Source organism: Oratosquilla oratoria, chromosome 9 (assembly GCF_046742065.1).
Source record: "Oratosquilla oratoria isolate Oo_2021 chromosome 9, ASM4674206v1, whole genome shotgun sequence".
Taxonomy (NCBI): Eukaryota; Metazoa; Arthropoda; class Malacostraca; order Stomatopoda; family Squillidae; genus Oratosquilla; species Oratosquilla oratoria.
In genome coordinates this window covers 44,830,767-44,846,703 of record NC_134785.1, presented here as the reverse complement: position 1 = coordinate 44,846,703, position 15,937 = coordinate 44,830,767, and the positions used below count along the sequence as shown (strand labels likewise).

The following is a 15,937-nucleotide window of genomic DNA, read 5'->3' as shown; positions in this document are numbered from 1 at the left end:
CCCCCCCCTCTATTCTAGGCATTCCTGCTGGTTTGGAACGACGCTTAGAGCTGACGCCGTTAGCTTCTACGTACCAAAATGCCCGGTATAGTGTTCGAATGCCTTAGGGGTATCCGGCAATATTTTAATTATTTTAGGAGTGAGGTTCGCTATCACACTCTACAACTGTGTGGTGAGGTAATGAAGGATAACAAAACATTGGTTTAAAGAAGACTTAACATTATCAACATCTATTTACAATAATTATACTGTTCATATTTCTATTTCTGACAATTAGATCCTTTCCTGTGGTTTCAATATCAATCATTATTTCTCTAGAAGCCTAACTAGGATAGCTGTCATTGTCCTGACACAGTCATTGGACTTTAGCAAAGCGTTCGACAAGGTGCCACACCAGAGACTACTAAATAAAATCAAAGCCCATGGCATAGGAGGAAAAGTGTTAGAATGGATTAGGGCTTGGCTCAGTTCAGAAAACAGTGTCACCATAAATAATGTAAAATCCAAATGAGGGTGTTTCTAGTGGAGTTCCCCAGGGCTTGGTTTTGGGTCCCGTATTGTTCATTATGTACATAAACGATTTGGACAATGGGATTAGTATTATGTTAGTAAGATTGCGGACGACACTAAAATAGGGCGCCTAATTAGGTCAGGAGACGACGCCGAGATTCTGAGGGATGATGTTAACAAATTGTTCACATGTCGGTGGAATGGCATATGGAGTTCAATATCTCAAAGTGCAGCGTGTTAAACGTAGGTCTACACAACCTCGAAAACAGATATAGCTTAGATAACACGTTTTTAGAGAAAACTGAGTGCGAGAGAGACTTGGGATTTCTAGTGAGCCTTGACCTTAAATCCTAGAAACAGTGCATTAGCGCCAGGAATAAAGCTAACACAGCATTAGGTCTCCGTCCTATAGAATGGACATCAAGTTACTAGAATCAGTACAGAAAAGAATTACCAAAATGATATATGGGCTCAGGAACTTACCTTACGAAGAGAGGCTTAGGCACCTTAACTTACACTCTCTGGCAAGACGCAGAGTGCGGGATGATCTAATAGAAGTGTTCAAGTGAATCAAAGGATTTAAGAAGTGTGACGCAAACAAGGTCATCATATTAAGACAAAAGGACAGGACTCGCAGTAACTGATTTAAACTGAACAAATTTAGATTTAAGATGGAAACAGGCAAAAAGTAGTTTACTAATAGGGTGGTCAACGAATGGAATAGACTCGGTAACCATGTAGTGAGCACTGAAACTATCGGTTGTTTTAAGAAACGGTTAGAAAATTTTATGGATGGGAATGAAAGGTGGTAATGGACATGGAACTGCCTAGTGTAAGCCTTATGGTCTCTTGTAGTCTTTATTCTTTTCTTATGTATTGTTACTAAAAATCACCTCACTAGTGTCAGACGACCCTCCTTATAAGGGGAAAAGGCCCTTTAGACATATGTGTCTATACGTGATATCGTCATGGAGTACCTACTGAATAAAGGTCTTTGAAGGGATAAAGCCCCCAAGGCAGCAAATGGCGACCTGAAGAGGATAGTGCTGTCTCATTACATCTACATAGGCACATTCGTTATCTGGGAGTTTGACATGCTACTCACGTTATGGTCGACAATGACGCCCCGCACCCTCTTCTTGTCTAATAATTATACAGACTAGATAAATGGTTTACAAGACAGACACTTACCATCCCTAAACGATACTTTGCGTCCGTCACTATTTAATCAATAGACAAAAAAAAAAAAAAAAAAAAAAAAAAAATTATTACTCCGTATTGGATATGGATACCCATACGGTCTAGTTTCTCCTCGGTTAATCTGCGACATAATTGAATGCGATAGATGTCTGCGCCTTTTCCCTTTCTAAATGCGAGTACTTATCACATCATAGCCTTGACCAGATGTTTCCAATCTAGGATTCTGGGGTCCTGAAAAGTTCCAAGCAGCATCCAAGAGGGTTACATGATCAAGACTTTATAACAGTTTGTGGATACCATACGATTTCGTCTGGTATTGAGATGACCCCCAAGAGGGCATGAGAAGGGAGGGAGGCTCGCCGTATGAATGAACTGACTGGCCCTGTTGTGGATGTGGTGTGTCTTGCTGCATTGCTCCTGACCCGGATTTTGGGCGGGGGACAAGGGTGACCATTCGTCCACAAGGAGATGATATACAGACGGAGACAAACGGGTGATGGATGGATGGGGGTGGTTGCATGCCTTGGCTAGCTGCTTCCCTTTTTAGAGGGAAGAAGCCTCTTGGTATATAGATAGATAAATGGATAGATAGATTGAGTGACTGAAATGGCTACAATCAAACAGTTGTTCAAGCAACTATTCAACTGAACACCAGTCTTTGACTCCCTAATTGCAATTGGTGACTTTGCAAGTTTCTGACTGCCGCCATGTGATTTTATTCAGCTGTGGTGACGAGGGGAACCGTTTCTTGACTTGAACACTTGTTCTGACTCCCGCTAGTAGGTTTTATTCAACCAAGAAAAAATATACACGCAGTGAAAAGGGTTAAACTTCAGATATTCCAACTTCCATATTAGATTTCCAGAAGGTTATCCAGGAATCAACTTTATCGCAATTTTGTCAATATATATCGTCCATCAAGATTAAAGTTTTCTTACTTCCTGCTTGACACAATCCCCCACAACAGAGATATCTCGTTTCCTTCAACAGCAGTCATCATTTTTCCTTTCTAACACCCGAGACATTCTTGGACTATCCTTCACTCATAAACCAAACTGGAAAACTCATATATCAACTATGGCTAGAACTGCTTTCAAAGAACTTCGATGTTCTGCGCATTTTTGAACATGTTCTAACTCTAGCTTAGCTGTCAGCTGGATTTGTTTTCCCTTGCACGGTGCACGGATATCAGGTCTGGAATGACTGGACCCAAGCTCTCCTCCTCTGCAAGGTCGATTCCAAAGCCTTCCGCCTTATTAAAGCTTCTTTTCTCACTAACGAGCTTCAGACTTCGTGTCTGCCCCAATTTTTGTATCATTATTTACTCTATTTATTTTATTTCATTCTATTAATTTTTATCTATATTTGTATCTTTATCTACCACTATTTTCAAGGTCACTGATCTTCAGGTCTGTAAATGCGTGCCTTCCTTCCTTAAGAAACCGCGCATGACTGGATGTTTAGAACCGTTTCACCCATTTTCTGTACAATTACCTTTTCTTGCAACTCAATTACTATATTACGTCTTTCTTTCCTTTCAATGGAAGGCTCTGAAACTCTCTTCTCCCTGATGCCTTTCCCGTTGTCTGATAATTGTAATCATGTAGAGAATCTCAAGACACTTCGTATTAGTTTCCTCTTAGTTCTTGCCTCTTCGGGGTAATCCTACTGTGAGCATCTTTTCCTTTTTTTATTTTAATTTTTTGTTTTAAATATGTATATAAAACTGGAGCTAAGTTAACAGAAATGGGTCTGATGGTTGTGCTGATAAAAAGAAATAAAAGAAGACCAGACTTCAACTAAATACAATATACATAAATACTAAGACTAAAAACTAAACCAATATATAAACATATCAAATTAAAACAAATAAAACCAAAAATAAATTAATACAAAACTTTTTAAACTGGAATTCGTTTGTGAACGCGAACCCCAAGGGAAATGCATCAAGTTGCAACGAGTTGTATAAACTCCACAAGTCCCGAGGCATCAACAACCAGCATCCGTTCTATTTCATCTATAACACAAGAATTCCTGACCAGCTTCAACATGTGATAAACATCGAAAGATATGTGTGACAAGGGCGGGATCCTGGATATCCTGGGCTTCAAGTTTTAGCAAAGACCATTATACCCCATGGCCTAAACAGACATTTTGCTCAAGGGAGTAGATGCTGGGTTGATGCGTACCCAACCCCTTAAACCCTAATCCTTCTTCCTCATCCCTCTTCCTCCCCCAAGACCTGGACCCCCTGCCAACATTTTACTCCCTTTTCTCTCCTCCACCTTACATCGCCTCCACTCCTCCCTCGAACTGCTTCACGTATCTCCCAGGTGGATAGATCACCTTGTTCACAATGTTCCTCTATCCAAGTAATGTTCAGTGGCCACAACGCTTGGGGCTTATGAGAACAGTGGGATTTTTTCTTCTTCATCTTCCTTATACTTATGGGGGTATGGAAGTGGGAGGAGTTGGAGGGTATTGGAGGGAGTGGAGGGATTGTAGGAATCTCTCACAGGGATCCACTCCACTTTTTTATATCCATTCCCTTCCATTCTCCTTCCCTTCCGTTCTCAATTATGTCTGCGATCAACTCTCACAGATTATCTTTATACAACATTCAATGATAGGGATACTGTATATCGTTATATCATTACTAGTTCAAGAAGCATGGTGTATCACGGCGTGGTCATCTATACTTCTAACTCCAACTCCTCTCCCCCTCTCTCTCCCTCTTTCTAATTGGTTATGAAAAAAATAATGGAATATACAAATTCCCTTAATGGCTGTTGACCCTCACAAGCACTGATCTTACATGTTTATATATGTATATATATATATATATATATATATATATATATATATATATATATATATATATATATGTATGTATATTATATATATATGTGTGTATACATATATATATACATATATATGTACATACATATATATATATATATATATATATACATACATACATACATATATATACTATACATTTTAACAACCACAATGCCATCAAAGGCCAGCATGCTGAAATTTAAATGTGGAACTGCCCAGGACTCGAACCCGGCATCCTCATGACAAGTGCGACTGGGCAGTACCACATTTCAATTTCAGCATGCTGGCCTTTGATGGTTTAGAATTAAAGTGCATTTTGGTTGTTAAAATGTATCTCTAATCACTGGTACCCATTCAGTGTTGTATATATATATATATATATATTTGTATATATATATATATATATATATATTTCTAAACAGAAATGTAGTAGCACATTTGTAAATGACACACAGGAACCCACAGTCGGAGAAAGAATAAACTTCGAATAAAGAAGAATCCTATATTTCGGCTATCAACTGTAGCCCTCTTCAAGAAAGTACATAAGATAGAGAACAGAGGGGACTTATAAACTACAGTAAGAAGAGATGTGGACAGTTGACCTCACTCAGGCGCGGGGCAAACTCCTCCGCCACCCCAGTTTGCCCCGCGCCTGAGTGAGGTCAACTGTCCACATCTCTTCTTACTGTAGTTTATAAGTCCCCTCTGTTCTCTATCTTATGTACTTTCCTGAAGAGGGCAGTTGATAGCCGAAATATAGGATTCCTCTTTATTCGAAGTTTATTCTTTCTCCGACTGAGTGTTCCTGTGTGTCATATATATATATATATGTATATATATGCATATATATATATATATATATATACACATATATGTATATATATACATATATATATATATATACATATATATACATATATATACATATATATACATATATATATATATATATATATATATAGATTTATATGCTCTCTGGATCTCCCCCTCCCTCCCCTCACCCACCTTCATGAGGACTCCCCACTTCCTTGGTTACGTAAGTCTTCACCTAGAACCACAATGGAAGGCAACCTGCTCTTCTTTCCACATCCCCAGACTTAAGACGACCGGTTATGTATCCGCCCGGTTCCTTGACCGGGCAGGATGAGAGTGTGGGTTGTCTCATCTGATTAAGATTTGCGTGCCTGGTGTGTGTGTGTGTGTGTGTGTGTGTGTGTGTGTGTGTGTGTGTGTGTGTGTGTGTGTGTGTGTGTGTGTGTGTGTGTGTGTGTGTGTGTGTGTGTGTGTGGGTGTGCACGCATGCGTGATCGGCAGCGAGACCTCAGAGCTCTTCACTGGATTACAAAACAGGTGAACTATTCACTACATTTCAACGGCTCTCATAAAACATTAATTTTAGAGCGGCAACTCCAACGAACCCTCTCGGGGTGTTGCCATACACTGAGTCTTAATCTTATGAAATACATCTGGGTTACTTACTTTCCCGGCGAGATGTCGATGACATCATGAGACATGGCCATACTCAGCTGCAAAGAGAAGAAAGAATACCGTTACCATTTGAATGAAAAGACGTTAAAATTTGAACAGAAACCGTTAACTTTTGAATGGAATTTGACTTAATGACGACATGTCACGTCGCTTGGCATTAGTTGGCATCGAAAAGATGTGGTCAGAAAATAGAAGAAGTAGATAATAACCAATAGAAAAGGAAGAAGTAGATGATAAATAAACAAAGAAGAAGAAGATGATGAAGAAGAAAAGAAGTAGAAGAAAAAGAAGAAAGAAGAAAAAGAAGAAGGAGAAGAAGAAGAAGAAGAAAAAGAAGATAATAAAAGTAGATAATAAAAGTAGATAATAAACAATAGAAGAGGAAGAAGTAGATAATAAACAAAAGAAGAAGATGATGAAGAAGAAAAGAAGTAGAAGAAAAAGAAGAAGAAAAAAAGGAAGAAGGATAAGAAGAAGAAAAAGAAGACGAAGAAGAAAAAGAAAAAGGAGATGAAGAAGTTGAAGAAGGAGAAGATGAAGAAGTTAAAGAAGAAGAAGAAGAAGAAGAGGAAGAAGAAGAAGAAGAAGAAGAAGAAGAAGAAGAAGAAGAAGAAGAGGAAGATGAAGAAAAGAAGATGAAGAAGAGGAAAAAGAAGACGAAGAAGAAAAAAGAAAAAGAAGGAGAAGATGAAGAAGTTGAAGAAGGAGAAGGTGAAGAAGTTAAAAAAGAAGAAGAAATTAAAGAAGAAGAAGAAGAAGATGAAGAAAAGAAGATGATGAAGACGAAAAAGAAGACGAAGAAGAAAAAAGAAAAAGAAGAAGATGAAGAATTTGAGGAAGAAAAGAAGAAGAACATGAAGAAGAAAAGGAAGGAAAAGAAGAAAAAGAAGATAACGAACAAGAGCAAGAAGAAGATGAAGAAAAAAAATAAGAAGAAAAAAGAAGAAAAAGAAGAAGAATGAGAAGAGGAAGAAGAAGGTAAAGAAGAGGAAGAAGACGAGGAAGAAATAAAAGAAAAAATAAGAAGAAAAAGAAGATGAAGAAGAAGAAGAAGATGATGAAGATGAAGAAGAAGAAAACGAAGAGGATGATAATGAAGAAAAAAAAAAGTTCCTACAAGCCTGTGTTGTGGCCACTGGACATTACTTACTGGAACATTCTGACCAAGGTGACGCGTCTACCTAGGAGATTGCCCTGGGGGGGGGGGGCACAGGTGAGCGAGTAGTTCTTTGTCCCCTGGTCAGAAGAGACGACATTTTCTCTTTTTCCTGGACCCTTCGCCTCCTAGGTTCCCCATTGTGAAGACCTCTTCGGCAAATTATGTCTGTTCTCACCACCAACACAGGAAATACACTGATGTCCCACACGAACAGATTAATGAGAAATCGTTTAGGAAATAACAGGTTTTCTGAGGAGGGAGGGAAGGGAAGGGGGGAAGAGGGGAAAGGGGAGGAGGAGGAGGATCGAGAAACTGGGGAAGGGGAACGAGGGAGGATGAGGGGGAGGGAGAGGGGAAGGTGGGGAGGGGTGTGAGGGAGGAGGAGTGGGAGGAGAGGTGTGAAGGGGAGTGAGGGGGGAGGTGGGAAGGGAGTGGGGAGGAGAAGGGGGAAGGGGTATGGGGAAGGGGAGAGAGGAAGGAGAAGGGAGAGGGGGAAGGTGGGAAGGGGAGTGAGGGAGGGGGCAAGGGAGGGAGAAATGTGAGAATTGGACTATGGAGGAGGAGGAGGGGGAATGGGGTAGAGGGAAGGGGAGAGAGGAAGGGAGGAAAGGAGGAAAAGGGGTAAAGGGGAGGGAGGTAGGTGGGAAGGGGAGTGAGGGAGGGGGGAAGGGAGGGGGAAGGGTGAAAGGAAGAGAGGGAGGGGGGAAGGGAGGGAAAGTGGGAAGGGGAGGGGGAGAAGGGATAGGGGAGGTGAAGGGTGAGAGGAAGTCAAGAGGAACGCAGGGGGAAGAGATAAACAAATAAATGATATAAATAAATAAGTAAATGATACATAAATACACAAATAAATGAATGAATAAACGAAATAAACATGAAATAAAAACGGATACGTAAACGAGAACCATGTAAATAATAAATAGATAAATAAACTAATAAATAATTAATAGATAAAGCATGTAAACGATAAATAGATAAATAACATAATAAATAATAAATAGATAAATAAACTAATAAATAATAAATAGATAAACCATGTAAATGATAGATAGATAAATAACCTAATAAATAATAAATAGATAAATAAACTAATAAATAATGAATAGATAACCTAAACTAATGGCTCCTAAATCCACCAAAGACTCCCATCCTGGTGCTCGGGAGCACTAATGTGCTCTGTCACAGCTAAACACTAACTTTTTCTAGATTTTCTAAGTATAAGAAATTATCAGACCTGAGAGTTTCCATTACTCATTAACTCTTAATAACCATTTTATTTGTGAAAAAATATATATGTCAATGTCTACAAAATAAGTAGACTATCTGGAGATCTTGAAGACATTCGTTTGCCCTATCTTAAAAAAATCGTATTATTACAGATGGAGAGAGAGAGAGAGAGAGAGAGAGAGAGAGAGAGAGAGAGAGAGAGAGAGAGAGAGAGAGAGAGAGAGAGAGAGAGAGAGAGAGAGACTTACGTCCGAGATCATATCAACTGATCGACGCAACGCATTTTCAAGAAGGCCAATTCTTTTCAGTTCTTTCAGGATTCTTTTTCCCTAATTTCCATTGATTTGTTTAATTTCCTAACGTTTCCACACTTGCAAGGAACCTTTTCTCCCTTCGCCATTTTTTAACACCAACGTACTGTTGACCTCAGTCAGAAGTCCACTGCTAAACAAAAACCTCTCCCACCTTCTCATATGACTAACTGAACCGTTATAACCCTTGCCATGTTACTCCTACAAACTTCTCCAAGAATCGTCCTTTTACAGTCTTCTTGGCCCCTATGTGGTACGCTTACCATCTCTTAGAGTATTGGAAACGTAGGAGTACACATTCTCATGCCCCGTCACTCCTGCAAAGTTCTCCATCTCGTCCTATACCATGTGTTACATTTACTGTCCCGTAGACCCCGTTAACACTAACGGTTTCAACCACGGCGGCTCAAATACAATGTACGTAATTGGAGGCGTTCACACACCACCGCGCAGTTGTTTTTTGTTGTTGTTGTTTTTCTATGTGGCACCGCCGCGGTTTCCGCGCGGTTCAAACGTTCACGTAGTCAATTTTATTTTTATTATTATTATTTATTTTTCAATGTTATTTCTATTTGTCTATTTTTGTGGTATCCGGAATAAACACTAAAAAAATATCTCCTCGGTATAAAAGAGATTAACTTGTCTTCACCGTACCTGGGTAGAGCAATTTTCCTTTTACTCTAGCTGCCGTCAGGCGATTTTATTCAACGTCGTAAGACACTCAGCAGTAAACTTCGTTTGACCCTTCCTCACTGGCTGGTCTTTTTCCTTTCAAAGTGGCTGCCGACAGAATATTCTATTCGCCTCCGTGGCAACCCTCACAGTAGGGAAAAAAAATCATTGCATACCACAATGAGTCCCTCCAGTCCCGTGGGACATTTTTTCTTTTTTGTCATTTTCCCCGTCAAATTATTATTCTATCCAACCCGACCCGCCCCCCATGGCCCTTTCAAGAATGAATGAGAAAGACACCTAATAGAGGTATTCAAATGTATCAAGGGTTTTAACAAAGATGATGGAGACAAGGTCATCATATCAAGACAACAGGGTAGGATTCACAATAATGGATTTAAATTGGACAATTTTAGATTTTATAAGGAAATAGACAAGAAGTGGTTTACCAATAGAGTAGTTAAAGTATGGAATAGAATTTGTAATCATGTAGTGAACGGTGAAACTATAGTTTGCTTCAAGAGAAGCTTATGAATAGGGACCATAGGTGGTAATGGACAAGGAACTGCCAAGTGTAGGCCTTATGGTCTCATGCAATCTCTTTCATTCTTACATTCTTAATAAAGATCGACTTTCGATCGAAGTCACGAAATCGTGAATCATGGCGCACAAACACCGTAGACTTTCATCCAGGAGGCGTTTAGATTACGTCGGAAGACGTCATTCACTATCTACGCTTTCAGGTGGGGCACGTTTCTGTTACTGGTAGATGTTTATAGTATCCCTTTATAAGTGTAGGTGTTACTATCAGTGTTTAATAACCTGGAAATTATCTATGAGCAATGGCGTCTTATATATGTCTTCTAGTTGTCGCTAGACGATTTCATTCGGTGTAGGGAGAATACACTCACTTCGTCTTTTAATTTCATTCAGGCTACATCAGGCAAAGTTTTTCTCTTCTCAATATGAAGAGCAAAAAACAAATGAATTAACTAATAAATTAAATACATATAAACAATCTAAAATTCTTCAATCATTACTGAACCATTTCCAGCGCAATCTGTTTTTTCCAATGTTTCTTCTATTTCGATACAATTTCATCAGGTTTTTTTTCTCAAGTCAATCTGGCTTCATTCACTAGCTGTCTTTTATATCTCCTATTTTTTCCTTATCTGTGAAACTGTGTCATTACTTCTCTTTTACCGTGTGTTGCAACTTGAACTTATTTATTTACTTTTTTATTTATTTATTTATTTATTTATTTATTGTGGTTGCGTTTTTCCTTTTTTGTGTCTGCCTAATGTAAATACGTCTTAAGAACATAAGAACGATAGAGACTGTAAGAGACCATAAAGCCTACACTAGGCAGTTCCATGTCCATTAACACCTATCATCCCCATCCCTAAAGTCATCTAACCTTCCCTTAAAAACACCAATTCTTTCAGCACTCACTACACCATGGTTACTAAGTCTATTCCATTCGTTATCCACTCTATTGGTAAGACAGTTCTTGCCTATTTCCTTCTAAAATCTGAATTTGTCCAAATCTTCTATTTCAGCTTACCAGCATAGGAATCACATCCCACAATTGTTGATATCAAATTTCTGCTATTGCTCAACTCATACTTCTCGCTTCACTTCCTTGATATTATGTGATTGTGATCCTTTTAATAGACCGCGACTTCCACATGTCCATTTTCTTATTAAGTCTCCAACAAACATTTCCCTAGTTCTCTAACCTTTCACCAATTTCATCACACACACACACTCCTACATGTCCTTTTTCGTATTAAGTCTCTAACAACCCTTTCACTAGTTCTCTATCCTTTCACCAATTCTTTCACCACTTCCACCACACCCAACCATTACCACATGTCGTTTTTTATTAACTTTCTAACAAACATTTCCCCCTAGTTCTCTATGCTTTCACCACTTCTTCCTACGCATTTTCCAGCTTCTCTCTCTATTGTTCTCTGACCTTTGTCTATCTTTTTCCATCTTCCCCAGTTTTCCTTTAGCCCCTTTTGTTCCTCACTTCCTCAATCAACTTTTTTATTTATGTTGACCTTAGTATCACCCTTAGTTTATCCGCATTGGTCTCACATAGTTATGTGTTCTTTATTGTTCTTATGAACTGTTTTTACCAGCGGTTCTATCCTTTGTAGATATGTACGTACATGCTAGTAAGTGCACGTGAGAATGCATGAATTTACGTGTATACAAATACATGTATGCATGTTTTATATATGTATGTCCATGTATGCATGCATACATGTGTACGAAAGAACACAGAACCTGGCATGGGTCTTCTGCCTTGTCAGCATACACACACTCACACACATCAGATGACCTAACCCAACTTCAAGAGATCTTGCCTGCGTTTTTCAATCCTCCATACAAATCCCTTTTGAATCTCAAGTTCAAGAGACTAAAAAACAGAAACTACGATATGAATAACATCCCCTACTTCAATCACATTAATTATAAATCTGTGATACATGTATAGTATAATAAAGTATAGTATAGTATAGTATAGTATAGTATAGTATAGTATGGTACAGTATAGTATAGTACAGTATAGTAGTACAGTATAGTATAGTTAAGCATAGTATGATGATGATGTGATATAGTTTTACAAACTACCCCTATATTAAAGCTAGAACGGTGCTCCTTACACAGGACTTTGTAGTGTGCAATCTAAAGAAGCATGCCCTCGGTTCAACTTCACCGGTGGCAGGGTTCGAACTACCATCCCTTCGACCTTCGCCGCAAGTAACGACGCCCTAATCCGGTGTGAGTGAATCTGTGGAAATGAGACAATGTGTGGTGTAGTTATCGAATCCTGACTCTCACGGATACATGTCTCACGTGGTATATATCGCATGTAAAGGTTGTGGATACATCTCACGGCTATGTTGTCCTGTAATTTTTTCTATGCTATCTTCCTGATACACTGTAGCGGTATTTTATGACATTTTATTCGCAAGGGAACTGCAGCAGACATTCAGAACTGATCCGCGGCAATCAAGAAGTGTGAAAATATATCTACCGCTGCTGATGCAGAACAGTTTTGTTTACAAATAACTTATATAAATCTAATTCCAGAGAAATAGGGAAATGCGCACACACGCGCGCGCTTTGACGGTGTAGTGGTTCCACTCTTGACAGCTAATTCAGCGATCCGAGCTCGAGTCTCGCGCAGGGCCGAAAATGTCAGCATCGCTGCGTTGCAATCTGGTACTCTAACTCCGGTGGGCAAGGAGATGTGAGTGTATTTACCTAGTTGTATTTACCTAGTTGTATTTTACGGGAAGGGGAGCTATGCTCGTGGTGTCCCGTCTTCATATCTCATTTTATCTAAACTATTTTTAAATTCATGTATTGTTTTTGCACACACCACTTTCTTGTGTGTGTGTGTGTGTGTGTGTGTGTGTGTGTGTGTGTGTGTGTGTGTGTGTGTGTGTGTGTGTGTGTGTGTGTGTGTGAGAGAGAGAGAGAGATAGAGAGAGAGAGAGAGAGATAGAGAGAGAGAGAGAGAGAGAGAGAGAGAGAGAGAGAGAGAGAGAGAGAGAGAGAGAGAGAGAGAGAGAGATCACAGCATTACCCATATATCGGGCCATATATAAGCCGAGTTCTCCTCCAGGAGGATAATTGCCAATCACAACTCCAACACGTGATCCAAAAGAAAACCGTGGTGAATCATATACATACACACACAAACACACACCCGTGCGTGATCATGCATATATACATGAGCGTTTATTGCACATGTCACTAATACATCTACAACTACATAGTCACATGTACACTGACCAAAACAATAAGATTTTGGTCTAAAATCAATTAAACGGGGATTAACATTAATCTCACTATTGTTTGTGGGGGTTAACGTGAACTCATTCGCCATCTTCCACTTCATTCTACCTCTGGTTGCCGCCAGGTGATTCTATTCATCCTAGGAAGAGAGAACCTCCCCTTCCCTATTCACACCATCAGCGGTTTCAACCGCGGTGGTTCAATTACAATGTAAGTCAACGGAGCCGTTCACATACAACCGCGCAGTTTTACCTTGACTATGCGGTACCACCGCGATTTCCGTGTGGTCCAAACCGCTAGCGTGAACAGGGTCTAACCCGTTTACTTATGATCAAATACATCCACTCCACTACATATAAACAACAAAGGATTACATATACACAGTGTATATGTATACGCATACACACACACACACACACACACACACACACACACACACACACAAAGGATTACAAAGGATTACAAAGGCAAAGCATGCCGACAGGATGCAGAAAAAAAAAAATAATAATAAATTAAAACTATAACAATGTAAATAACAATTAAAATACATAAATAAATGCATTGGTATATTGAATAACAAACAAACAGGTAAATATAAATGATAATATATTGACATATAACTGATAATAAATGAAAATCAGACAGACAAATTATAACAAAACAAAAACAAATAATATAACATAAATTATAATGATTACAGCATCTTACTTAGTATATATATATATATATATATATATATATATATATTATATATATACATATATATATATGCAATAAAAACACTTTGTATCTGCATTACGCATATATATATATATATATATATATATATATATATATATATGATATATAGATAGATATACATATAAGATATATGTATATATATATATATATATATATATATATATATATATATATATATATATATATATATATATATATATTTAGTTGTGTGTGTGTGTGTGTGTGTGTGTGTGTGTGTGTGTGTGTGTGTGTGTGTGTGTGTGTGTGTGTGTGTGTGTGTGTGTGTATGTGTGTGTATATGTGTGTGTGTGTGTGTGTGTGTGTGTGTGTGTGTGTGTGTGTGTGTGTGTGTGTGTGTGTGTGTGTGTGTGTGTGTGTGTGTGTGTAAAACCTTTACGGTTACAATGCTATTTCTTATATCCTTCATGAGGCTTAAAAACATATTCTTCTACATCGGATTAACCAGAGGATCCCTGACATGGGATGGGGGGTTCGGGTGGGGTGGTGCAGGTGCCCCAGATTCATACCCTTATTCTCCAGGGGAATGTCCACTACCTGAATGGAATCACCCAGCACCAACCAGAAGAACAACCATCTGGTATACTATCATACTGAAGGTATCTTTAACGTAAGCATACGCTTGCAGATACACCCAGAGGTCATACAGGGAACGAAGACAAAAAAACAAGAGCGACAACGATGAGGCATTCGATAAAGAAACAATGGATATTAAAAAGGAATAAAGATGGGGGAGGGGTTCATAAAAGAAAGAAAAGAGAAAAAGAGAGAGAGAAAAGATTGGAAATGTCAGAGTTACAAAGAGGAAAAGAAAGATATGGAAAATACGAGTCATTGGCAACGAGGGATGATGAGGACAAAGGGAGACGAGCCGTGCGTAAATGTCGGCTTCTATAGTAGTGAAAGACGAGGAAAGAATAATAAAAAAAAGTAATACTTTAGGAGTGAGGGGAGGGAGAGGAGGAGGAGGAGTAGGAGAAGAAGTAGGAGGAATAATAGGATATGGGAAGGAAGAAGAAAAGTAAGAGTAGGAGGAAAAAGAGGATTAAGGGAACAAGGAGGAGGAGAAGGAGGAACTGGATGAGGAGTAGAAGGAAGTATGAAGAGAAACAAGATAAGGGAAGGGAGTAGAAAAGGATGAAGAGTAGGAAGAGGAGGAAAATCAGGAGTAAGAAGAGAAGGAGGAGGAGGAGGAGGAGGAGGAGGAGGAGGAGGGGAGAAGTAGTATGAGTAACAAGATATGGAAAGGAAGACGAAAAGGATCATGTGGAGGAGAAGGAGGAAAAAAAGGAGTGAGAGGAGAAGGAAGAGGAGGAGGAGTAAGAGGGGGATGAGGAGGAGGAAGAGTAAGATGAGGGGAAGGAGGAAAAGTAAAATGAGGAGGAGCAGGAAGAAGAGTAAGAGGAGGAGGAGGAGAATGAGAATGAAAGGGAGAATAGGAGGGAAGAAAGGGAGTAGGAAAATCAGAAGGAGAGGGAAGAAGAGTAAATTGAGGAGGAGAACGAGAATGAAAAGGAGAAGAGGAGGAGAAGGAGAGGAGGAGTATGAGGATTATGATGATGATGAGAAAGAGTGAAATAGAAAGAGGAGGAAACGACGAGGAGAATGAAAAGGAAAATAGGAGGGGGGATGAAAAGAAGATGAAGAGGAGTAGGAAGAATGAAGAAAAGAAGGAGGAAGAGGACGAGAAGAAAGAGACACAGGAAGAGGCGGACGGGGAAAATGAGGAGGAGGAGAAGTAAGAGATTTTGAAAGAGGTGACCGGAGATAAGGAAGAGGAGTAAGAGGAGGAGGAGGAGGAGGAGGAGGAAGCTATTGTCTACAGCGATATAAAATGGGAACATGGACGACAGAGGAATGGTGTAGTCGACGCTGACAGAAATACCATTCACTTGTATTTAAAGGTCAAGGTGAATTTCAACACAATTACACAGGTCTATACCATCACCACCACCAC

The 15,937-nt window shown here is 39.2% G+C and overlaps 1 protein-coding gene across 1 annotated transcript in view; it reads right to left on the bottom strand.

The window, feature by feature from the left end:
• Window positions 1–15,937, bottom strand: part of LOC143028359 (uncharacterized) — a 633,126-nt gene that overhangs the window by 518,278 nt on the left and 98,911 nt on the right. The window contains exon 2 of the mRNA XM_076190321.1: window positions 6,031–6,077. Coding sequence (XP_076046436.1) covers window positions 6,031–6,071 — 41 coding nt within the window. The 5' untranslated portion in view covers window positions 6,072–6,077. The remainder of the gene's footprint in view (window positions 1–6,030; window positions 6,078–15,937) is intronic.